Here is a 26,166-nt window from a genome sequence, read left to right on the forward strand (position 1 = left end):
TATGAATATCTAAACTAAGTAGTAGTGTTGATCTTGCATGAAGGTTAGAGTCTTGGATGATGTTTGTTGCTAATCTTATATTATCCGTGATCTGTCTGTCCGGAATAAAACCTGTTTGGTCTGGGTGGATAAGGGGTGAGATGACTGAGGCCAATCTGTCTGCTAATATTTTACCAAAAATTTTTTGGTCATTGTCTATAACTGAGATCGGGCGAAAATTCTGTGGGGATGAGTGGTCTTTGTTTGGTTTGGGTAGGAGAGACATATTCGCTAAGAGCATTTCAGAGGGGAATTGATTGCCTTGTAGAACGTGATTGAATAGTTTTCAAAAGATGTGGAATTAATACTGATGCAAACTTTTTGTAGTATGATGAAGAAAAAACGTCGGGGCCTGGGGCTGTGGAGGTCTATTTCTGTGCAGGGTGCATTCAATGCCTCACTCTGTTGGGTTGATAGAGTGGGAAGCGGGATTTCATCCAGCCATTGCTTCGGCGTGTTTTGTGGAGATGATAGAAGCTTCTTATAAAATTTCAAAAAAACCTCCATGACTCCTTTAGGGTGGGTGATTAAGTGGCCAGCAGAGTTTCTAAGTTTATAGGTGTGGGGGGGTTTCGTGGATTGGTTCAGTTTTCTGGCAAACATAGTGGAAGTAGAATTACTATGTAATAAGAATCTTGCCTTTGACCATCTAAGTGCTTTTTCTGTATCTGAGGTTAGCAGAGTATCTAGGGCTATACGTTTTTCTTGGATTTGTTTAAGTAAATCACTGGAGGGCGATTGATTGTGTTTATGATATAATTTGTCTAGGTCTCCAGTTAGTGTTTTTATATCAGTCAGCTTAATCCTATTTTTAGTAGAAGCCATCTTGATTAGATGGCCCCTCATGACCGCCTTGTGTGCCATCCATAGAGATGTGGGAAAAATGTCTGGGGAGGAGTTAAGTGTAAAGTATTCTTCCATGTTGGACGTTAGCTGTTGGATGTTCAGATGGTCTGTTAACAGTGCATCATTGATGCGCCATCTGTGGGGTGTGACAGCAAGACCTATTTTAGATGTGGAGAAAGATACGATCTGATGATCTGACCAGGGGCAGGAATGGATGTCTGTTTTTGATGAATTAGCGACTAGAATCGGGGTGCAAAAGATGTAATCCAATCTAGCGGAGCAGTCATGAGGGTGTGAATAAAAGGTGTAGTTTTTGATGCCAACATTGTGAGCCCTCCACGTGTCAATGAGTTGATGGTTTGATAGTATGCGATTTAATGTTTTAGGGAAGGCTTTGGATGTGGGTGCTACTTTGCTTCTATCTAAGGATGAGTGAGCAGCTAAGTTGAAGTCTCCGCCGACAATCAGATGGGGGGAGGAGTATTTATCTAAAGTATCGAAAAAAAATTGAGAAAAATGATGCGTGAGCTTCATTGGGTGCATATACAGAGGCTATTGTGACCAGACGTCCTCCTATAGAGCCCTTTACTATTAGAAAGCGACTCTCTGGGTCTCTGAAGACGCTTTGGGTTTCAAACACAACAGAGTTTTTAATAAAAATAGCTGTGCCTCTTTTTTGGAATCGAATGTTGTGAAATAGAATTGACTATATGCTTTGTCGAAAAATTTGGGGTGCTTGGATGCCGCAAAGTGTGTCTCCTGTATTAATATTATGTCAGCCCCCAGTCTCTTGTAATGACGGAAGGCTTTTTTCCTTTTTTGGGGAGAGTTTATGCCATTGGCATTATGGGAGATTACCTTCAAAACCATTTAGAATGTGTGAATGAATACTAAAGGATGGCACCCTGTGATAGCCATTAGCTCTGCTTGTGTCATGGAATATAAAAATATCATACCGTGAGAGGTAAGCAACATACCAAGCACCCCAACCTACAATCCTATTGCACGTCAGCACAGAGTTTAAGGGAATATACGTAAGAAAAACATTAACCCTGAGTGAGAAATCCTTGCCGGACCAATATCTAATCAATCTGATTCCAATGCGAGACTTGAGTGTATAAAAGGATAATAAAATAAACCGTACAAACATTATTTCTAAGAATTTGAAGCAACTAAACATGTTACTAAATTTGCTATTAAACTGTAAATAGTGTGTATACCAAAGTAAGGGGTCAAACTGAAAAAAACGGTTTGACTTAAAAACAGTAACCTTTGGACTTATAAGTCCAAAACTCACCCCCGGAGTCTTGTCGAAAAAAGCTATAGCGAGTACAATCAAAGGCACCAAATAGCATGCCATAAGATTCATACTTTGACTCCAAGAGTGAGAGGGGGGTCAATCAAGCGGAGACGGAGAGATCGAGCAACTCTCTGTGTTTGTATTGCAAGTGTTAACTAGTGGTAGCAAGAGGAAAAAAGGAAGAGAAGAGGGAAAAAAAAAACCTCTGTATCCATTCAGTGCAGGTTGCCTGAATTTTACTGACCGCCAAAGTGAGGGAGGAAGGGTGGAGAGAAAAGAAAGAAAAAAAAATATATATATAAAATTTAAATAAAAAGGGGAGAGGGGGGGGGATTCAAACCAAACTACCCAGTAAGATTGATAATGTTAGAGGTAACATCCATGATCTGGCATGACACTGCGATCTAATGTTTGTACCAGCGTATGAAGTTCTCTCCTGGACCATTTGGGAAGATCAAAATGTAGCAGTTAGTTCAGTGCGCAAGTTCTGGGCTGTTATGTTGCTTAGAGGAGCCAAAGTTTGCAGCTAGGATGGGAGAGAGGAAGAAAAAGAGCAAAAAAAAAAACAGGGACCACAGGAGAGGGATTCGATAAATGTACGTTTACAAGGATTTGTCTTGCATGTAAAGGGGTTTGAAGATCCATCTTGATTATAAATTCCGTCCTGGTCCAGCAAACGTGTAACTAACAGGGGAGACAGTGAACCAGAAGGGAGCTTCCACTTCCTGGGAAGGAAGAATGACGAAGAAAAATAACCAATGGAAATTAATCAAAAGGGGCTGACATGGTGTAAGGGTTTCTTTTGCGGGTCAGTAAAACAGATATAAAAAATATAGAACCATTGTGTTTTCAAGCGATTTTCACGGGTTTGCGAATCGCAATGATGATCTCATCCTTCTTTGATCTCGTCTTGAAGAGGGAGTGGCCCAAATGGGTGATGGGTGTGGAGTAGAAGGTGGTCTTGGGCCCGTTTCCGGTTCCAGCAATCCTAGTTTAATGAGGAGCTCCTTGCCCTCTGTGACATTGACGACAGAGTAGACAGTTCCATTATGGGGTACAGATAGTCTGAATGGAAAACCCCATCTGTATCCGATGTGGGCCGATTGTAGGATCGTTGTTACTTCCCTCATCTTACGCCTTCTTTCGAGGGTGGCCTGTGAGATGTCAGGGTATAATTGAATCCTTGTCCCCTCCAACATGATATTGTGCGAGTTCCTTGCGGCCCTTAATATATTCTCCTTAGTGATAAAGTCCTTCATGCAAAGGATAATGTCGCGGGGAGGTTTGTCTATAGGAGGTTTAGGCCGAAGAGCCCTGTGGATTCTGTCACAAGCGAAGGATTGTGGCGGGGTGTCTGGCAGAAGGGATTGGAACAACTTCGAGACAGCTGGCATCAGGTCCGTCACTGACTCTGGAACACCGCGTATTCTCAAAATTGTTTCTTCGATTTCTGTTATCCAAATCTTCCACATGGGCCTGGAGATAGGAATAGTTTTCAGCCAGCAACTCAAAGTCCTTCCTTAAATCATTGTGAGCTAGTGACAACTCATCATGTTTTGTTTCCAGCAATTCTGTACGCCCTCCCAGGGATGCTATCTCCTGCTGTAACGTTCTAGTAGATGACTTCAGTTCTGAGTGGAACTTGCTAGCCAGTTTTTCATACATAATGGTGAGACTGGCGTCCAGGTCAGATTTAGTGAGCTGTGAGGAGACCTCCCATGCTAGTTTGGACGGAGCTGTGTCATGAGAGGTGTGCGAAAGAGCTGGAGAGGCCTGCGGAGAGGGATGGGGACCGTTTTGGGACATCTTGCCTTTCGTTTTAGAGCGAAGTAAAATGTTAGTTGGAGGATATTTCGTTCGGCGACCTCGGGTCCTGTAGTTTCCAGGCATGCACAGAGGTGTACCGCAAGTGTGATGGTGGATTTCAGGCGCTGTTGATATGTAATGAGGGTTCTACTGAGATTAGGCACTGTGGATAAGCTATATTCCTCTTTGACCAGTGGAGCTTTTATATAGAGCCGCTGTGGCGTACCGCGCCCCGCATGCGACCCCCCCTTAGTTGAGAACATGTCCTTTAGAACATCCCGATATTTACATCCCAAGATGATAACTTGCTTCCATCACTTTTATGTGGTATTGTGGGGGGGGGGGGGGGCTAGGGAATCCTCCCAGAGCTGGCGGGGGGTCTCAAGTGACAACTATTGGATGCTGCTTTAATAACCAAGGGATGTTCATAGAGCAACAAGTGAAGGTTATTGTTTGTATAGTAAGGGAAGGTGTGTCACCAGCTCCAGTGCTGTTGTGTGAGGCAGGACAGCCACCCCAAATGTTGTGAGAGGACAACCACCAGGTTGGAGGGCCACCCTAATCAGTCACCCAGGGGGATTCACTGGGATTTGAGCTGTACACTAATCCACCTCTGGGCGGATGGGGATGCTGCTGCTAGGCCTAGGGTGCAGCAAGATGGCCGCCATACACCCCTGCAACCGGGTCTTTGAGTCCAATTGTGCACTCCCAGAGCCCCAAGTGGGTACTCTAGGAGTCTGGGGTGCCTTATTAGGAGGAATCTGGGGGCGTGGGGGGGCTCAGTTTGAGACGCCAGCAGCGCGGGCCCGATCACGGATAGTCCGCAGGCCACAATGACCTCCTTATGGTGGGTAGTCGGCGGCAGCCGGAAGGGAGCCAGAAAGATCAGCAACTTATCCGACCCGGTCCCCGGTGTATTCCGGGTGGTGTTCAGGGGGATTCCAGGTGCCCGGGGCAGCCGCAAACCAGCGTGGGGGGATCGCAGGTCGGGAAGGCCTCAAGATGGCGACCGGAGCGTGGAGGAGCCTGGAAGATGGGGCCAACGGGGAGCCGGATTGTGGAGGTATCGGGGCTATAGGGATCCCGGTGTAGGCCGGACACTGACCTGGTGGATCCAGATGTGGGGATCGAAGCTGTGGATCCCGGAGGGTCCGGAGATCGTGAAGGCCCAAGATGGCGGCTGGGCTGTGGAGGAGGGTGCCGGCCGGGAGCCGGATTGCGGCTGATGCTGCTCTATCTGTGCCCCAAATTCAGCAGTCGGTCTCCCGGAGGGACGTAGGAGGCAGGTAGTGTAGTTTTTTTGCGAAAAAACAGTCCTATGGTGGCTGATGCCTTTGGATTTAAACCGGGCCTGCAGAGCTCAGCCAAAGTGCGTCCTTCTCCTATCGCCGTCGGACACGCCCCCCAAGAAACTCGATCTTGTACCCCGAAGCGACCACCCCCCAGACCCACTGGTCAGACAGCAGGGAGGTCCACTGATCTGCAAACCCGCAAAGCTGTCCCCCCACCCATGAGGTGGGGCGGGGGCAAAACTTCATGTGATAGCAGGTTTGTTTGCCGGCTTGCACACCCAGGGACGCTTTTGTCCCCCAGCTGGACCTTTGACAGCTTGGGAGGATCTGACCGCTGGCCCTGACTGATGAAAATACCGCTTCTGCATGGAAAAGGAAGGCCCCGGGCTTACGGCGTGGCTCCTTCCCCTTAGTGGACGGATGGAGAAGTGTGCTCTTACCTCCAGTAACATCCTTAATAATGTCATCCAGCGAGGTACCAAAAAGTCTCCCACCTTTGAAGGGCAAATCTGCCAGAGCTTTTTTGGATGTTTGGTCAGCGGACCAACATTTCAGCCAAATCAGGTGGCGCAATACCACTGCAGATACAAAGGCTCTGGAGATCAAGGGGGCCACATCCAGAGTGGCATCACAGACATACAAAAGGCCCTGTACCAACTGGTCGGCCATCCTTACGCACTCTGGAGGAAGCAGATTCTCCTCCACTGACTGTTGCAATATCCTTGCCCATTCAGTGAGTGTCTGAGACACCAAGGTTGCAGCCAAGATAGGCCGCAACGCTGACCCCAGCATGGTGAACATGGAACGGCTCACCGCTTCGGACCTCCTATCAGTAGGTTACTTAAATGCAGGGATCCCCTCTACCGGGAGAGTGATAACTTTGTTTAACCGAGCGACCAGGGGTCAACGATGGGAGGAGAAGTCAATTTTTTCAAAAGGCTCTCCTCAAAAGGATAAAAGCCCACCATGCGCTGAGGGACCACAAAGGACTTCTGCGGCCGTTCCCATTCCTTATCTATGAACTTATCAAAGAAAGACACATAAGGAAAAACTTTAACAGAGCGGTTCGATTTGTGCGACCCAAAAGAGACTGAGCCCTCCGTGGACGTTTCAGCTGAATCCTCCAGCATTGATAAGTGCACTCACAAGTGCCACGTCTTGCGCTGACCCGGACGAGGGGTCCTTCTCTCCAGGGAGGTCCTGGTCCGCATCCTCTGACACTCCAGAACTGTTGTCTTGAGCCGCAGCCAGGCCTGAATCTGAGTCAGAGCATTCCCCAGAAGATGGCCTGGGGAGGGGGTGCTTTTTACCCCCTTACACCCGCACGCCGCTTCCACCCTGGCAACAAATGACTCCAGGACTGCCGACAAAGTATCCATGGGAACCGCAGGTGCAGGGGCACTGATTGCTGCCTCAGGAATGTTTGGGGAAGAAAGGTCAGCTACTGACTCTATGTTGCCCACTGACAGCCCTTAGGGACTAGGTCAAGTCATTTTAACTTAAGATGATGTCCACCCTCCTTGCTGCACTGACCGAGGGGGTTACCCAAGGGACTCACCACCCAGCAAGAGACCATTCAGCACCGCTGCCCGCTTTCTGACCGCAGACAGCGTGTGCCTAAAAAAATACTGTGAGTTGAATCGCATGTGTAAAGGAAGCCAGCCAGCACTAGAGGCCAAAACCCACTCCAAAATGGCCGCCGAACGCCTCAGAGAAGGACTCGGACCACAAGAAAACGGCCGACCGCAATTCAGACCAGTGTCACAGCGCAGCCACAGTAAAATGTCCACCAATGGAAAAAATACAATGAAAAAAATGGAATAGAAGCTTTAACACTTGACCCTCATCCTAGCACTGAAACCTACACCTTAACATCTAATGCGCTTAATTCCTCACCCAAATCTAACCTAGCCCTCATCACTGCTCCATCTTTTCACAAAAATTCCCTATTCAGCGCTAAAGATGTCAAAACAACTTAACAGGAGCTGCACGAAAATTGAAGGGTGCCAATACCCTTGTTTTATGGTTCCATTTTCTGTTTGACTGAAGTGAACCTTTCAAAAAACATTATAAATAATATTACAGGCATACCCCACTTTTAAGTACACAATGGGGTTCTGCATAGAAACCAATGAGCTTCTAACCCCAACCTGTTCAATTTGGTAATAAAACCTGGACACTCATTGGTTTCTATGCAGAAGTGAGCCTGATTTTGCACTTTCCAGCTTTAGTAAATAAACCCCATTGTGTACTTAAAAGTGGGGTATGCCTGTATACATTATAGATACCATTTTCATTCCTTTGTTTTAAATTTTAGATTTTTTTTTTTATAAGTGATCACATATAGCTAGATTCAGAGAGATGGCCGCAACGTAGCTTAGCGTGTTTAGGCTACGCCGCCGTAAGTTAGCGAGGCAAGTACTTGATTCTCAAAGTACTTGCCTGCCAAGTTACGGCGGCGTAGCCTAAAGCGGGCGGGCGTAAGGGCGCCTAATTCAAATTTGTCTGAGGGGGCGTGTTTTATGATAATGAGGCTTGACCCGACGTGATTGGCGTTTTTTTAACTGCGCATGCGCCAGGCGCCTACATTTCCCAGTGTGCATTGCGGCTAGGTCCGCCGCACGGGCCTATTGATTTCGACGTGGACGTAAACAACTTAATCCCTATTCACGGACGACTTACGCAAACAACGTAAAATTTTCGAATTTCGAAGCGGGAACGGCGTCCATACTTTAACATTACTATTCCAACTATTTGATGGAATAAGTTTAGGCCTGATAATGCGTTACGGAAACGGCGTATCTGTACTGCGTCGGCCGGGCATACGTTCTTGAATAGGCGTAACTAGTGATTTACTTATTCTACGCCGACCGCAATGGAAGCGCCACCTAGCGGCCAGCCAAAATATTGCACCCTAAGATAGGACGGCGCAAGCCGTCGTATCTTAGATTTGTTTAAGTGTATCTCTGTTTGAGAATACACTTAAACCTAGTAAAGGTTTTCAGATTCAGAGTTAGGTCGGCGTATCTACTGATATGCCGATCTAACTCTGCCTGAATCTAGCTAATAATCTCTGTTCTCAGTTGCGAAGGGGCTTAGAGAGCTAAGGGTGAAGAAGCAACAGCACACTGATCTTCCCAGTAAATGGTTGTGTGTCAGCAGAAGACCAACACTCTAGACTTCAGAAAAATTCGCTTTATTGTATAAAAAAAAAAAAAAAAAAAAAAAACTTTATTGTTGGTCATCGTTATGATTCATTTAACGCGTTAATGATGCCGTCACAGGCTGGACCAGCACCCTCCGATTCAGAGAGAGGATTTACACTGTATGCGTTTCACCTGCCGTGGTGTTTGCTCTTCGATTATCAGCAGAAGTGTGATCATTGGAGGACAGGCAGGTTGTTCTCCCAGCACAGGCAGAAAACTGACCACGCTGAGATGGATACGCTCTCATGCCTGAGGTCAGTTTGAATTAGAAGAGCAGGGGGACTGGCAGGATCAGCAGATATTTTACACAAAGGAAGCAATGCAAAAAGAACAGGATACTTTTGTTTTGTTTTTTAACCCAAGTACATGGTACAACAAGCACATATCAGGCATATGAAATGTTTGCTTTACATATCCTTTGTCATAGCAAACGGATTCTAGCTAAACTTTATTGACTGCTTACAAACAAGAATGATTACACAGACCCTTGTTTTAGGCACTTTCATACCTCAGGCCTACTAAAAGACACAATGAAACTCATCTGTAATGAGCTGACATTTACCTGGGCTCCCTTCATGATCTTCTTGGCTTTGGCATTCAGATAGAAATCTCCCCAAAGTGTCTTCAGCAATACAGTAGATTTGATCCCCACCTTCTGGCTGTATAGCTGTGCAAACTGATCAATTCTAGGACAAACACAAGAGAACCTCAATTAAATAGAAGCCCATATGTTCTCTGGTGCATAAAAAATATCACATGAGGGTAAAAGATTACTATAGAAGTTTAAGTTAGCCAATACATTGATCTTTTTTTATTCATCCAACCAGAGGATTGAATAAAAAAATAAGATCTAATTCCCCCATGCACACATTCAATGTGGATGGGAGAATCCTTCCCGCTGTTGTACTTGACAGCAGGGAGCCTTTCCCACCGTCAGGATACAGCGATCAGTGTTTCCACCTATAGCCAGCAGGGCTGATCATTCGGGGAAAAACAGACAGGCTGGTTGTACACAAGTCGATTGGTATGTGTACAAGCAGCCTGCCCATACTGCTGAACCAGACACATTTTAATCCATATATGGCCGGCATTTGACTTTTTTTCTTGAAATACACTTCCAGTTTTAGAGAAAACAAGGATGGATTTGGAAGAAAGGGGCTCCTTTCTTATTGTGTAGGCTTTAGCATATATTTTACCTTTTACTAAAAGAAAAAAAAAATGAAGAGCAATAAAGCGACTACCAGTACAGACCTTCTTCAGAAAAACCTAGTTGCCTGGGACTCATGCTAGTCTATTACTTCCGAGTTAGACCCCTTTCAACAAATCGGCATAATCGATTATGAAAATAGTTGTCAACTATTTTCATAATCGATTAGTTGGTCAGTCGATTAGTTGTCCTACATAAAGAATGCATTATTTTTTGACATATCAGAAAATACAGTGCAGCACACATACAGCTCAGTACACCATCCATACATGTCAGTAAGTGCCTAAGAGCTGTTGAATGTGTGAGAAGCAATGCCTCATGGGACATATAGTCCTGGGCAGGAGAAGAAAGTGAGCAATTCTAAAAAGGCAGATGTTTTTTTACCTTGCTATAGGGGCACTCTATACTTTACTTTGTGGCTTGCTATAGGGGCACTCAGAAAGCAGGAGGAGCCAGAAGCGCCGGCAGGGTACCCCAGAAGAGCAGAATTGGGGATGCTCTGTGGAAAACCATTACACAGAGCAGGTAAGTGTGACACGTTTGTTTTTTTGAAAAAGAACAACAATTTAAATTACTTTAAGGGCTTTGTGCAGGGAAGATCAGCTTCTGTACCCAGAGAAGGTGGCGGCTGATAGACTGGAGGTAATATAAAGACATTACAATTACATTGAAAGTAAAAGTTTACCAGTATTGTGTATTATATTTAAAATGTTTATCTTTATTCGCCTGCTCACATTTTGCAAGAGGATTTTGAGGGGGGGGGCGAGTGTGGGCTGCCTGGGAGTGGGGGGGCAAGCACCGCCGTCGACCCGGGTTGTATGGGAGCCTTTGTCCCAGTGATCGTAGGGGAAGAGAGAGAGGAGGGGACACAGGCTGAAACTGGGGGGGGGACACAGGCTGAAACTGGGGACACATGCTGCACTGAGGACCATTTTTGGGTATGGATAAAGTTGTTGTTAATATTTTTATAACTTAATTCTGCATAGAACATTTAAGTGTAATTTCATGAGATAATATATAAAGGGGTGCTTAGGGGTTGAATTAGGGGCAGGGTAGGGGTTGGGCGGGCAACTGGTGGCGAGTAACCCTTGAGGCCTGGCCAGTAGCTCAGGACTTGAAATTTCCGAGCCATATTATATATATATATATATATATATATATATATATATATATATATACACACACACACACACACACACACACACACATACACACCTTATAGTAGTGATTATCTGCTGATTTTTGTAATATAAAGGGCTAATTTGTGTTTTTTACCTCCATCATGACAAATAAAAAAAAAAAAAAAAACATGCTGCTGCTACTAAATGTCTTATGCCGGCCATGCATGTATCGTTTTTTCGGAGGAGAATATTCGTACTAATATCCTTTGTACATTTAAAAATTTCTCTTGCTTTTAACTTTCAATTTTAAAAAACAACATAATTTCTGAACAAAAACCACATACACTGTCTGAAAATTCCTTCGACCTAAACTTTTTCTATTCCGCTCCTACGAATTTTTCCATCACTGTGTTTGCAAATGAACATTGATTTGACCCCAATTATTAGAAAACTGAACAAGCATTTTTAAAATAAAAATGTTCAAAAGAAAAAAGCTGAGTTAGGCTTACCGGTAACTCCTTTTCTGAGAGTCTTCCAGGACAGCCCATGAGACCTAGGGCTCCTCCTACCAGGACAGGAAACACGTTAACCCCCACCAGATAAAATGGCGGTCCTCCAGGCCCCATGCCAGTCTTCTCGAGAACTGTAGGACTACCCTGAAAAACATATGCATTAATAACACATAACTTCCATACAACAAAACCGGGTGGGAATCCGGCTGTCCTGGAAGACTCTCAGAAAAGGAGTTACCGGTAAGCCTAACTCAGCTTTTCTCTCAAGCGTCTTCCAGGACAGCCCATGAGACGATGAGCCAGAACTTACCAGTCTAGGGTGGGACAACTGCCTGAAGGACCTTTCGACCAAACGCCTGATCTTGAGCTGATAGCAGATCCAGGCGATAATGCTTAATAAAGGTCGAGTAACTGGACCATGTGGCAGCTTTACAGATTTGTTCCGGTGAAGCACCAGCCCTCTCAGCCCAAGACGCAGCCAAAGCCCTTGTTGAATGCGCTGTAACAAAAGGTGTGGGAACTTCTCTGATTTTATAGGATTCTGAGATTGCCTGCTTGATCCATCTAGCCAATGTGGCTTTAGATGCACCTTTACCTTTGTGTGTACCTGAAAATAGTACAAATAAAGCGTCTGTCTTCCTGAAGGTCTTGGTGACCTCTAAATATGCAAGAAGGGTTCTTCTTACATCCAAAAAACTAAATTTCTTTTCCTGATCACCCTGTGGTGAACTACAAAAGGATGGCAGTACAATCTCCTGTGATCTGTGAAATGTACTAGCTACCTTAGGCAAAAAACCTGGATCAGTTTTTAATACAACTCGATCCTCTAGAATCGTGAGGAAGGCTCCCTCACTGATAAGGCCTGTAACTCGCTTACTCTACGAGCTGAGGTAATAGCTACTAAAAAAATTGTTTTTAAGGTAAGTAGCTTAACAGAAATATCCTCTAAAGGTTCAAAAGGAAACTCTACCAGAGTTTGAAGTACCAGGGACAGGTCCCAAGTTGGACAACTTCTTACCACTACCGGCCTGGCCCTTGAAATGGATTTAAAGAATCTAGCTACCGTGGGATTTTCCAAAAGAGAAAACTGGAGGAAAACGCTGATAGCTGCCGCCTGTACCTTCAAGGTACTAACTGAAAGACCCTTGTCGACACCCTCTTGAAAAAATTCCAAAATAGAAGGAACATCATGCGTTGATCTTTGGTTTTCAGACAACCATGAATTAAACTTTTTCCAAACTTTGGAATAAATGGCTCTAGTGACTGGTTTTCTGCAATTTACCAAGGTTTTAATCACCTTGTCCGAAAACCCCTGAGCCTTCAGTATCTTCTCTTCAGATACCAAGCTGTTAAGCTTAATGAAACCACCTGTGGGTGTGACACTGGACCCTGCGACAGCAAGTCCTCTCTGTTCTGAAGTCTCAGTGGAGGCTCCGAGACCAGAGACTGTAGCAGGGAAAACCATGGCCTCTTGGGCCAGAAGGGGGCGATCAAAATAAGGTCTGTCTCTTCTAGGAGAAACTTCCGGAGTACTTCCGGAATGAGTCTGATCGGCGGAAAGGCATAGCAAAGGTCGAAGGGCCATGGATTTGCTAGGGCATCTATCCCCAGAGATCGATCCCCTGGGTTTAGAGAAAAGAACTCCTCTGTCTTGCTGTTTTCCTGATTCGCGAACAAATCTGCTTCGGGATAACCCCATTTGTTGGTGACCTCCGCAAAGACTTCTGGATGAAGTGACCAATTGTCTCGCTCCACCCTGTGGCGACTGAGGTAGTCTGCCAGACTGTTTTGTGTCCCCTTCAGGTGCACTGCTGAAATTGAGCCTAGATTTACTTCTGCCCAGGACAACATTTCTTGTGCTATTCCTTGAAGAATTCGACTCCTCGTGCCTCCTTGTTTGTTGAGGTACGCCACTGTCGCAATGTTGTCTGACAGAATCTGGAGATTGTGACCCCTGATCTCCGATTGAAAGGCTTGCAGGGCTCTGTGAACCGCTAGCAGTTCCCTCTGGTTCGATGAAGCTCTTGCTTCCTTCGAGGACCATTTTCCCTGTGCGACCTGATCTTTGAGGTGGGCTCCCCATCCCCAGGCGCTTGCATCTGTCGTGATCCTCTTGGATATCGAGATGGACCATGGCAGGCCTTTTGTTAGGTGCAGATTCTTTCTCCACCACCACAAACTTCTCTTTACCTTGGTAGGTAACCAAACTTTTGACTCTAGGGACCTGGCGTCCCCATCCCAATTTTCCAGAAGGAATCTCTGCAATGGTCTCTGATGGAACCTTGCCCATGGTACCGCAGGGAAACACGAGGTCATGAGACCTACCGTCCTTGAAATTTCCCTCAGCAAGACCAACTGATTGGTCTGTAAGGCTGACACTGCTTGCACCATCTTGGAGACCTTTTCTTCTGGGAGAAAAACTTTTTGGACTACTGAGCAAAAGTCGTAACCCACCCTCTAGGCTGGATCTAGGGAAGATTTTTCCCTGTTTATCAGCCAGCCCAGGGACTGAAGAAAGTCTAGCACAGTCTGGAGATCTGCTAGTAATTTTTGGTGAGATTCTGCCACTATTAATAGGTCGTCCAGGTAAGGGATGATAGTTATCGCCTTTAACCTTAGTGGAGCCAGCGCCTCCCCCAATACCTTTGTGAAGATACGAGGGGATGAGGACAGACCGAAGGGGAGGGCCTGAAATTGAAAGTGCCTGATTTCCGTTCCCATTTTTACCGCTATTCTCAGGAATTTCTGGAAAGCTGGGTGGATCGGGACATGTAGGTAAGCATCCCTTAGATCCAATGTGGCCATAAAACAGTTTGGGTAAAGCAGATTCTTGATAGAGAACACTGTCTCCATCCTGAAGTGCTTGTACCTGATCGATCGATTTAGAGATCGAAGGTTCAGAATGAGCCGATACTTCCCTGACGGCTTTCTGATGACAAAAATGTGGGAATAAAACCCTTTGTTCTGATCTGACCGGGGAACAGGAATCAGGACTTTTTGGTCTAAAAATTCTCCTACTTGGAGACCCAGAGCTCTTGCTTTCTCCCGATCTTTGGGAGGAGAGGTGATCAAAAGACGTTCTGGTGGCTGGCAGGAAAACTCTAGTCTGTACCCATTTGCCACCAGATCCAGGATGAAGGGACTTGAGGTGACAGCTGCCCATTGTGGGAGAAAGGCCTTCAATCTTCCCCCCACTGGCAGAAGCTGGTCATTGTGGTTTGGCGGGTTGCTGAGGTGTGTTAAATAAAACACCTCCTCTACCTTTGCCTTTGTATCCGGTCCAATGTTTCTTGGGCCTATTGTCCTTTTCTTTAGGACCCTGTTGCCATGGCAGGCCCTTGTTTTGGCCACGAAAAATTTTTCTTCCAGTCTGTTTTTTCTTTTCTGGAAAGGCCTTTTTCCTATCGGCCGAACGTTCCAGAGCTTCCTGCAGACCTGGGCCAAAAAGATGCTCCCCTGTCAGCGGCAGCGCACATAATCTTAATTTAGATGCTGCATCCCCAGACCATGTTTTAAGCCAAACACTTCTTCTGGCTGAGTTCACCAAAGCTGAAGTCCTGGCTGTCATCCTTACTGATTCTGCCGAAGAATCGGCCAAAAACCCCACAGCACTAAACAGGAGAGGAAAGGATTTTAAAATCTCTTCCCTAGAAGTACCTGCCAAAAGATGGGTTTGGATTTGTGTAAGCCATTCCTCCAAATTCCTGGCTACACAAGTGGAAGCTAAAGCTGGTTTAAGATTCCCCATAGTTGAATCCCAAGCTCTATGAAGAAGGACGTCACATTTTTTGTCCATAGGATCCTTAAGCGTACCCATGTCATCAAACGCCAGGTCCGAATTTTTTGAAACCTTTGAAAGAGGAGCATCTAACTTAGGGTTTTTGTTCCACGGTAGCGCTGCGTCCTCATCAAATGGAAACCGTCTTTTTAGGTTACCAGAAAAGAAAGGTTTTCTCTCTGGATTCTCCCACTCCAGTTTGATCGTATCAAGGAGGGAATCGTGCACTGGAAAGTTTTTACTTCTCTTTTTGTGCAACCCTTTGTACATAAGGTCATGTTTGGACATTTGTACCTCCTCCTCCTCCATTTCAAGGGTAGTATAGATGGCTTTTAACAAGTTATCCACATCTTCTAAAGACAGTTTAAACCTTGAGCCCTTAGAGGATACTCTATCCCTAGTCTCTGTATCTGACCCTGAGTCTTCCTGAGAAGAATGGGTAGATTTGGCTTCAGCCTCAGAGTCTTCACTCTCTACGCTCACCTGTGGGGTGCTAGCCACTGAAGCCTTTCTTTTTGAAGATGTACCCTGTTGGGGAGCCTGCATTTTGTCAATTAGATTTCTAAATGAACCAAAAGTAGAAACAAGCTCATCCCTGACCGAAGTCAACATTTTTTGACATTAGGTCACTGGGTCATCCTTCACTAAAGCATCTATACATGTGCGACAAACTGCTTTGTTCCAAGTGGAGCTCAGTTTGTTACCGCACACTTTCTCTTATGTGGCTGCGCTTGGGATTTTTCCTGGGTCTTGCCCTGGAAGACATAAAATAAATAACCCCCATAAGTAACAAACCACAAATAAATACTCCATCACCACGTGCATGAGAAGGGAAAGTGTGTCCCCTAACACCAAATCCTATGATTGGGAGGGGGGGGGAAGAACACTCATCAGGATAGCAAAAAAAGTCCATACTTAAAGCTTACCTGAGAGGTGCTGGTGTTGGAGGCTGCATCTGCCTGAGAAGGAACTGCAGGAGAATCCATGCCGCCCGACTGGTATTCTAACAGCCTGTGCTGCTTCTACCAGCGATCACCAGCCAGCCATTTAAAGCTACTTTTTCGCGCCGTTTTGGAGACTGGAACCGCGTCTCCGGCGCCCGATGATGACGTCATATGACCCGGAAACGACCCCTCCGGATCTTCCTGTGGGCCAGCTTGGAGCGCAGAAGCCCCGCCCCTCCAGCGCCAGTGACTTCCTGGAATCCTAGCACGAGACAGCCATGCTGTGTGCGGGACCCGTCACCACCAAACGGCTGCAGCGTTTGCCAAGACGCTAGGGACCCGACGCCATCCCGGTCATGGCCCTCTCCAGGCACAGAAAAAAAGAGCCGCAGATTACCACCTCTCCAGTGGACACTGCACATGGCACGGAGGTTAGTTTTTAAAAATGAGCACATACCCCATAACAGCCGTTAGAGCCTCTGCTCATGAGACCTAGGGGACCAGGTTCCTTGAAACATGTTACCCCCCGTCCGGAGGAAACACTAATACTGGCATGGGGCCTGGAGGACCGCCCTTTTATCTGGTGGGGGTTAACGTGTTTCCTGTCCTGGTAGGAGGAGCCCTAGGTCTCATGGGCTGTCCTGGAAGACGCTTGAGAGAAAAATTGTTTGTGTATGGCCAGCATAAGTGACCGCAGGTGCAGGTTGTATCAAGCTACCTGCCTATGACAAGGGAGTTTGACATGCATAATATTATATTACAGTTCTGTCTGGAAATCTGTAAAATAGCGTTTTAGGTCTTTCATTTTTTTTTCTTTAAATAAGAATTTTGATCTGAGTCTGATGATATGTACCAGATTCAACCTCGAATAGTATATACACTGTATATCTCTTCTGTTATTCTGAGTGAATTAGGTGATATTTTGTTCCCCATCCATATAGCCGGTTATTTAGATTTATCACTGCATAGAGATATTTAAGAATAAATTGTCTTTTTGTAAAACTTTACACATTCGCTAAACTATACACCAGACTTTTTTTTGTCCGATTAATCGATTAATCAAAACAATCGGTCAACTAATCGATTATGAAAATAATTGTTGGTTGCAGCCTTAATATGTTTGCACTTGTGTATACAGTATTGGTAAAAAGATGAGGGATGGACAGCCGCACTCCAAACCAAACAGGTTGTCTTTATTCAAATCAACAGCAAGAACACAGCAGATCACAGCAATAGGAACAGGAGAATACCGACGTTTCGCACTGGCTTCAGTGCTTATTCATGGCCATGAATAAGCACTGAAGCCAGTGCGAAACGTCGGTATTCTCCTGTTCCTATTGCTGTGATCTGCTGTGTTCTTGCTGTTGATTTGAATAAAGACAACCTGTTTGGTTTGGAGTGCGGCTGTCCATCCCTCATCTTTTTACCAATATTTGCCTTAGTGCATTGCCTGCACCCTTGGAGTCCTATATTTTTGAAACGACCCTACAATAGACCTACCTTGAGCGGTGATCTTCTCTCTCATGTGTATACAGTATATATTAATTTTTGCCACTTATAAGTAATATTGCGGGAGCAACTATATTTTCGCATCTGCAACAATAAGGATTATTATCTCGGACTAGAGAAATGCCTTACTTTGATAGAAAATTGGATGACGGAGAGTTACCTTAAACTCAACGGCTCAAAAACAGAACTTCTCCTGTTTCACACCAACCGAAAGAGACTTCCCGCACCAATATGGACACCGCCGCCCATTCTGGGACAAACCATCACCCCTAGCACCAAAGTCAAAAGTCTCCGAGTCATTTTTGGCACCCACATGACAATGGATGCACAAATAGGGTCAGTAGTCAGGGGATCCCACCATCTGTTGTGACTGCTACGTAGACTCGTTCGCTTTATCCGGAAAGAAGACATAGCAGTCGTGGTGGGAACAATTATCAACTCCAGACTCGACTATGGAAATGCCCTCTACTTCGGACTCCCAAAATACCAAATCACTCTTCTGCAAGTCGTTCAAAATACGGCCGCTCGACTCGTGCCTGGGAAAAAAACATGGGAATCAATCTCACCTTCACTGAGATCCCTTCATTGGTTGCCAGTAAAAGACAGAATCACTTTTAAGGCACTCTGTCTGACACATAAATGTGTTCAAGGAAATGCCCCCCAATATCAATGCGAAAAATTAAAATGTCACAACCCCAATCGCGTTCTGCAATCCACCAACCAAAATCTACTCCAGATACCCAAAGCCAGATACAAGTCCAAAGGAGAACGACGATTTGGAATCCAAGGACCTAGACTATGGAACGCTCTACCAACCACCATCCGATTGGAGGTGAATCACCTGGCCTTCAGAAAAAAAATCAAAACCCATCTTTTCTGAGGGCAAAAGTACAGTAGGGAAAGGATACTAAGCGCCCAGAGGCGATTCAGCTCGCATGCGTTGCGCTATACAAGTTTCTCACTCACTCACTGCATTTTTGTTTAATTAGACAGGTATATTAACAGCGCAACACTATTTGTTTTTGGAACAATAAAAACTTGAAGGAAGTGCTAACTTTTCTCAAACTCCTGGAAAAAAAAAAGGTTTTGCCTACAAATACACTTTAAAGCGGTAGCAAACTTTACAAAAAATAAAAATAAAATAAATCTACTCCCTGCAAAGTAATGTTATAATGTGCTATTTTGCACTGCATACTACCATATTATGAATGTTTCCCTTAATTTGAAGCCCTGCAGTGGCACACTGTCACAGCTAACTTCCTTCCAGGTTCTCGGGCTCTGGCCGTTTGAATGGCGGCGGCGGGATGACGTCACCCTCGTGCATGTGCATGAGAGTCACAGACATGGCATAGAGCTCTGAAGGAATGGCACAAGAATGCCACTTTATTTCATTACCAGTTTTACATTTTATTACAAGATTACCTGTAGGTACAAGTGTCCAAGGGGAGTTTACCACTGCTTAAAAAGGACTTGTAAAAGGCAGAAGGATTTTTAGCTTAATGTATTCTATGCATTAAGCTAAAAAAAAACTTCTGTGTGTAGGAGCCACCCCAGCACCCCAAATTACTTACCTGAACCCCATCTCTCTCCAGCGATGTCCACAAGTGTCTTAGTTGTCCAGGACTCTCCTCCTGATTGACTGAGACACAGCAGCGCCATTGGCTCCTGCAGCTGTCAATCAAAGTCAGTTAGCCAATCAGGGGTGAGAGGGGGGCCGGGTCAGGGCTCCATGCCTGAATGGACACATGGAGCTGTGAATCACCTCGGGTGCCCCCATAGAAAGCTGCTGGCTGTGGGGACACTCGAGAGAGGGACCAGGAGCAGCGAAGAGGGACCGAGAAGAGGAAGATTCGGGCTGCTCTGTGCAAAACCATCTGCACAAATAAGGCAAGTATAACATGTTTGTTATTTAAAAAATTGAGACTTTACAATTACTTTAAAGCCTGGTATGTCCTAATGTGTATGCTGCTCCTGAAACCCCAGGGTCCAACCCTAGTTATACACTATATGCAGATTTCCCCCTTGCAGCCAAGTCAGAGTAAGGTGGGGGCACTTAACCAATAGACAGGTAGGTACATGCAATTCATTGTATGAAACAAGGAGAAAGTGTAGAGTCTAATCTCGGCCAAAAGGTGACATTAGAACACAGAAAAAGCACAGATTCAGCATAGGCCATGTGCCTGCAATAGAGGTTACCTATGTAGTACAGGTATATTACAGGACCTCATTATTATTATACGGGATTTATATAGCATCAACATGAGGGCAGACAGTACAGTTACAAAACAATTCAATACAGGAGGAATCCGAGGGCCCTGCTGGTCATAGCACACATCTTTCACTTTAATAAAAGCACAGACTGACCTAAAGTGGAACTTCCACTTTAAGCACTCCTCGCCCCCTTACATTCCACATTTGGCATGTCATTTTTTGGGGGTGGGAGTGGGGGCTTCGTCAGGAGTGGGACATCCTCTCCCACTTCCTCCTTCCGTCTAGGCGACTCCTCCTCTCCACCTAGGCGGACCCTCCCTCTAGGCGATTTCCCGGGACACGTGACAAGTCCACTACCACTCGCGCAAGCGCAGTGCGTGCCTGGCCGTGAAGCTGAAAGCCCAGAGTGGCAATGGAGACACCGGCCGAGAGGAAGGGGGAGAGGAGCGACGCTTTAAATCCACTTTAAAAGGTATTCCTTTAAAATTCTGCAAAATTTAAACTGCACAGAAAATGCATAGACTAAGGTTACTCCAATCAAAACCATATGCCAAAACATACAGCAGATCCAGACTCATACACAGGATTGATACTACTGCCATTTTTGTTTAGGAAAAATTGTTAAGAGTTAAAATTTCTGCCAGGGTTTTATATCCGTCTGATCGTCCCCGTTATGATTTGGGAGACTTCCTCTCAATTCCTGTCCCGGTGACATCGGAATATGATCAGTCATGTGATTGTCAGTGGGTCAAGCAAGCACAGACAACAACAAAAACATTGGCAGAAATTTGAACCCTTCTCCACTCTACTAAAAAAGTGTTGGCAGTGAAATCTTCCAACATACAAAGAGGCTCTAACCCCTACCCACTCAAAGATGAAAGAAAACATTTGGGCTGGAGCTGGGCCTAAAAATAAATAGTGCCTAGTGGGGTTGTTCTGTAAAGTTAAACTTCTGTATATTTAAACTATGTTGCTAGTTTACATTATAGCTTTCACTAAAAGTCTTCTAGGCTACATAGTACATGACCTACAGAAGCTGCAATATGGTATTTATTAGGATAGTAAAGCAAAAAAACATAATATGAAACAAAACTGCTCTATATAGTAGAAAACCTGGAAATTATTTAACATTTGTTCCTAATAGTACATTTGGCTCTACCATTATGAAACCTTGCATTAAAAAATATAGTTTTCATTAAGGAGACATAAAGGAAGAGTAGATGAATGATGATGACGTGATGCCCCATTACATGATTTAAGCCAGGCAAACATCTCTTTGAAATAACGATTGTTTGGCTTCATCCATCTTGCAAATGGTTTTAAAATTATTTGCCGATGTCTATACAAAAAAGTCAGAGAATTCAAACCTTTAAAATACACTTTTTGGACATTTTAGGAAGCAGGCACCTTTTCTTTTGTTTTAGGTTTATATCTACAGGAAATCCGTTCTTTCCCTCGAAAATGCATGAACATCATGCTTTTAACCACTTAAGCCCCGGACCTTTAGGCAGCTAAATGCCCAGGCCAGGTTTTGCGATTCGGCACTGCGTCGCTTTAACAGACAATTGCGCGGTCGTGCAACATGCCTCCCAACCAAAACTGGCGTCCTTTTTTCCCCACAAATAGAGCTTTCTTTTGGTGGTATTTGATCACCTCTGCGGTTTTTATTGTTTGCGCTATAAACAAAAATAGAGCGACAATTTTGAAAAAAATGCAATATTTTTTACTTTTTGCTATAATAAATATCTCCCAAAAACACAAAAGAAAATGTTCCTCAGTTTAGGCCGATAGGTATTCTTCTACCTATTTTTGGTAAAATAAGCGTTTATCGATTGGTTTGCGCAAAATTTATAGCGTTTACAAAATAGGGGATAGTTTTATTGCATTTTTATGAATTTTTTTTTTTTTTTTACTACTAATGGCGGCGATTTTTTGGACAATTTTGACACATTTTTGGGACCATTGTCATTTTCACAGCAAAAAAATAGATTTTTAATACAGCTTACCTGTAAAATCTTTTTCTTGGAGTACATCACGGGACACAGAGCGGCATTCATTACTATATGGGTTATATGGAGTACCTTCAGGTGATGGACACTGGCAATCTCAAACAGGAAATGCCCCTCCCTATATAACCCCCTCCCATAGGAGGAGTACCTCAGTTTTGTAGCAAGCAGTATGCCTCCCAAAATGGTCCTCAAAAGAGGGGTGGGAGCTCTGTGTCCCGTGATGTACTCCAAGAAAAAGATTTTACAGGTAAGCTGTATTAAAAATCTCTTTTTCTTTATCGTTACATCACAGGACACAGAGCGGCATTCATTACTATATGGGATGTCCCAAAGCAATGCTTACAATGAGGGGAGGGAGAACATCTCCAAGACAAAAGGATTTAATTTAGAGAATACTCAAATCATAATAAATCCAACTTAGTTGAGAAAAATAATCTTAAATTTTAAATTTAACTCAAAAAAGAGGAGCCCCCGGAATCCGAGGGTCTCAAACTGCAGCCTGCAGCACTGCCTGCCCAAAGGCTGTATCAGAATTCCTTCTTACGTCCAACTGGTAGAATTTTGTAAACGTGTGGACAGAAGACCAGGTTGCCACCTTGCAAACTTGAGCCATAGAGATCTGGTGGTGTGCTGCCCAGGAGGCGCCCATGGCCCTAGTAGAATGAGCCTTTAATGATAACGGAGGAGGCAACCCTTTCAAGCCGTAGGCCTGAGTGATTAATTGCTTAATCCACCTAGAAATGGTGGACTTTGCAGCTGCCTGCCCCTTCTTGGGCCCATCCGGTAATATGAACAGCACATCTGTTTTCCGGATCTTCTTTGTAGCTTTAAGATAGGCCTTCATGGCCCTGACGATATCCAAGGTATGCAGCAACCCTTCCTTTCTGGAAGTAGGTTTAGGGAAGAAGGATGGTAATACCAAATCCTGGTTCAAATGAAAACTGGATATAACCTTCGGTAGGAAGGAAGGATGAGGGCGGAGAACGACCCTGTCCTTATGAAAAATAAGATATGGTTCCTTACAGGATAAGGCCGCCAGTTCCGATACTCTTCTTGCGGAAACTATGGCGACCAAAAATACTAACTTCTTTGTCAGTAAAACCAAAGGAATTTCAGCCAATGGCTCAAACGGTTGTTTCTGTAAAGTTGACAGAACAAGGTTTAAATCCCACGGGCAAAGCAGGGATTTAACTGGAGGTTTAATACGTAAGACCCCTTGAAGGAAGGTCTTAACCAGCGAGTGGGTGGCCAGCGGCCGCTGAAACCACACTGACAGAGCAGAAATCTGTCCTTTGATTGTGCTTAATGCCAATCCTTTATCCACTCCTAGCTGGAGAAAACTTAATACTCTATCGATGGTAAACTTGCGAGAAAGCCATCGCTTGGACTCACACCAGCCTACATAGGCCTTCCAGACCCTGTAATAAATCACCCTAGAGACCGGTTTCCTGGCTCTGATTAGGGTAGAGATTACTTTCTGAGACAGACCTCTACCCCTGAGAATCAGGGATTCAGCTTCCAGGCCGTCAAATTTAGATGCCGTAAGGCAGGGTGGAGGATCGGACCTTGCGATAGCAGGTCTGGCCGTAGAGGAAGAGTCCAAGGGTCTCCCACTACCATCTTTAAGATTAGTGAGTACCATGCCCTTCTGGGCCATGCTGGAGCTACCAGGATGACTGGTATGTGCTCCACCCTGATCCTGCGCAGCAGGCGGGGTAGTAACTGAAGCGGGGGAAACGCATAAAGAAGTTTGAACTGATGCCAAGGGCAAACCAGCGCATCGGTTCCGCAGGCCATCGGATCCCTTGAGCGGGACATGAACCTGTCTAGCTTCTTGTTGAGTCTCGATGCCATGACATCCACGTCCGGCACTCCCCATCTTTGGCAGAGTGCTTGAAAGATTTGTGGATGCAGAGACCATTCCCCCGGCCATAGAGTCTGGCGGCTTAAGAAGTCCGCCTGAAAGTTGTCCACTCCGGGAATGAATATTGCCGATATGCAGGGCACATGAGCCTCTGCCCATAGGAGAATCAAGCTTACCTCTCTCTGAGCGGCTTGACTCCTGGTTCCCCCTTGGTGATTTATGTATGCCACGGCCGTGGCATTGTCCGATTGAATTCTCACCGGGAACCCCTGCAATTTTGACGTCCAAGCCCTGAGGGCTAGTCGAGCAGCTCTGAGCTCCAAGATGTTGATGGGCAACTGCTCCTCTAGCTTTGCCCAAGTACCTTGGCGAGTGCAACCATCCAAAATTGCTCCCCAGCCTGTCAGGCTGGCGTCTGTGGTCACTATCTTCCAAGCCACTGGGCTGAAAGATCTCCCCTTCAGTAGGTTATGAGGATCTAACCACCAACACAGACTTTGTCGGACTCTTGATGAGAGCGGCAACGGGATATCCAAGGCCTGTGGCCTTCTGCTCCATGCTGACAGGATGGCTGCCTGCAGGATGCGAGTGTGACTCTGGGCGTATGGTACCGCCTCGAATGTGGCCACCATCTTGCCTAGTAACCTCATACATAGGCGAATAGTCGGTTCCTTTTTGCTTAGAACCAGTAGGATTAATTCCTTGATGGCTTTGACCTTCCTCAGAGGTAGAAACACTCTTTGTTGTTCTGTGTCTAATCTCATGCCGAGATATTCCAACTGCCTTGTGGGCAGGAAAGCTGACTTTTCTCGATTTAGGACCCAGCCGAACTTCTCGAGGTATTGGCCCCTGAGGGCCACTGCTCGCTCCAAGCCGGGAGACGAGTGATCTATGACTAGGAGGTCGTCCAGGTATGCTAGGATCGTGACCCCTTGGATCCTTAGTTTGGCTAGGATTGGAGCTAGGACCTTCGTGAACACCCGGGGGGCCGTAGCCAACCCGAAGGGAAGCGCCACGAATTGGAAGTGACGCGAAGCCACCATGAAGCGTAGATATTTTTGATGTGGCTGATAAATTGGAACATGAAGGTAGGCATCCTTTATGTCTATGGACGCCATGAAGTCGTCCTTTTGGAGTGTGGCAGCTGCTGACCGCACGGATTCCATTCGAAATGAGCGGATCTTTAGGTATGCATTTACCATCTTTAGGTCCAAAATTGGCCTGACATCTCCATTGGACTTCGGGATGATGAATAGGTTGGAGTAGAAACCTAGTCCCTGTTCCAGGACTGGTACCTCTACTATTACTTCCTGGGAAAGTAGATGATTTAATGCCGACATTAATGCGGCTCCCTTCTCCGGATCGTTTGGAATCCTCGACTCCTGGAAATGAGGAGGAGGAAACTTTAGGAAATCTAATTTGTAGCCCGTGGCCACGGAAGACCGTACCCACTCGTCGGGAATGCTGGCTTCCCAAACCTCTGAAAAGAGTCGCAGCCTTCCCCCCACCTTCGTGGGTGGGGGCGCCCCTTCATAAGGGCTTGGGGGCTGGTTTTGCTGGTTTGCGAAACCACTGCTTTCTGCCTCTAGCAGCCTGTCCTTGAGACTTGCTGTTGAAGCCGAAGTTTGCTTTCGCAGGAGGCCGTCGATACTGTTTGGCATTAGAGGGCCCCTGCCCAGGGGAGTACTGTCGTTTAAACGCAGGCCCCTGAAACTTCTTCTTAGTTGGCAAGAGAGTACTTTTGCCGTTTGAAATGGTCTGAATGTATTTATCTAGGTCTTCTCCGAAGAGTCGTTCTCCATAGAAGGGAAACCCTACCAGGAGCTTCTTGCATGGGGGCTCGGCCTCCCAGCTCTTTAACCATAAGAGTCTTCTCATATGGATAAGGGATAACGATAAACGTGACGCTTGCTGGATAGAATCCTTAATTGCGTCTACTGTAAAACATATGGCCCTAGGGACATCCGAAAATTCTTCTGCCTGCTGGGCAGGAATAAGTTTAAGCATCTGCTTAATTTGATCCGATAATGCTTGAGCAACCCCAATCGCAGCCACCGCTGGCTGTACTACTGCCCCTGCCGTAGTGAAGGAGTTCTTAAGTAGTGCTTCCAAGCGTTTATCAACTGGATCCTTGAATACCTGTATGTTTTCTACAGGGCATGTTAACGACTTGTTAACACATGAGATGGCTGCGTCCACTGCAGGAGTAGCCCATTTCTTGGAAAATTTATCTTCCATAGGATATAGGGCAGAGAATCTTTTAGGTGGTAAGAAGATTTTATCTGGCTTGTTCCAATCTTGGAACAAAACTCCCTCTAATAGAGGGTGGATCGGAAACACTGCATTGCTTTGAGGCGCCCTCAGTGAGCCCAAAGCTGAAACCGTCGATACCTGGAGATCTGGTACTGGCAAGTTGAATGCATTAGGGACCAAGTCCGTTAAGGCTTGAATCCACCAGCCCTCCCCTTGGGAGACTGCTCCAGACTCCTCTGTATCCGGATCTTCGATCCCTGAACCTACTT

At 45.5% G+C, this 26,166-nt stretch overlaps 1 protein-coding gene across 1 annotated transcript in view; it reads right to left on the reverse strand.

The window, feature by feature from the left end:
• The window catches only part of EFL1 (elongation factor like GTPase 1), a 623,792-nt gene that overhangs the window by 519,665 nt on the left and 77,961 nt on the right, over nucleotides 1-26,166 (reverse strand). The window contains exon 8 of the mRNA XM_040342558.1: nucleotides 9,052-9,175. Coding sequence (XP_040198492.1) covers nucleotides 9,052-9,175 — 124 coding nt within the window. The remainder of the gene's footprint in view (nucleotides 1-9,051; nucleotides 9,176-26,166) is intronic.

The sequence above is a fragment of the Rana temporaria genome, chromosome 3, assembly GCF_905171775.1.
Source record: "Rana temporaria chromosome 3, aRanTem1.1, whole genome shotgun sequence".
Lineage (NCBI taxonomy): Eukaryota > Metazoa > Chordata > Amphibia > Anura > Ranidae > Rana > Rana temporaria.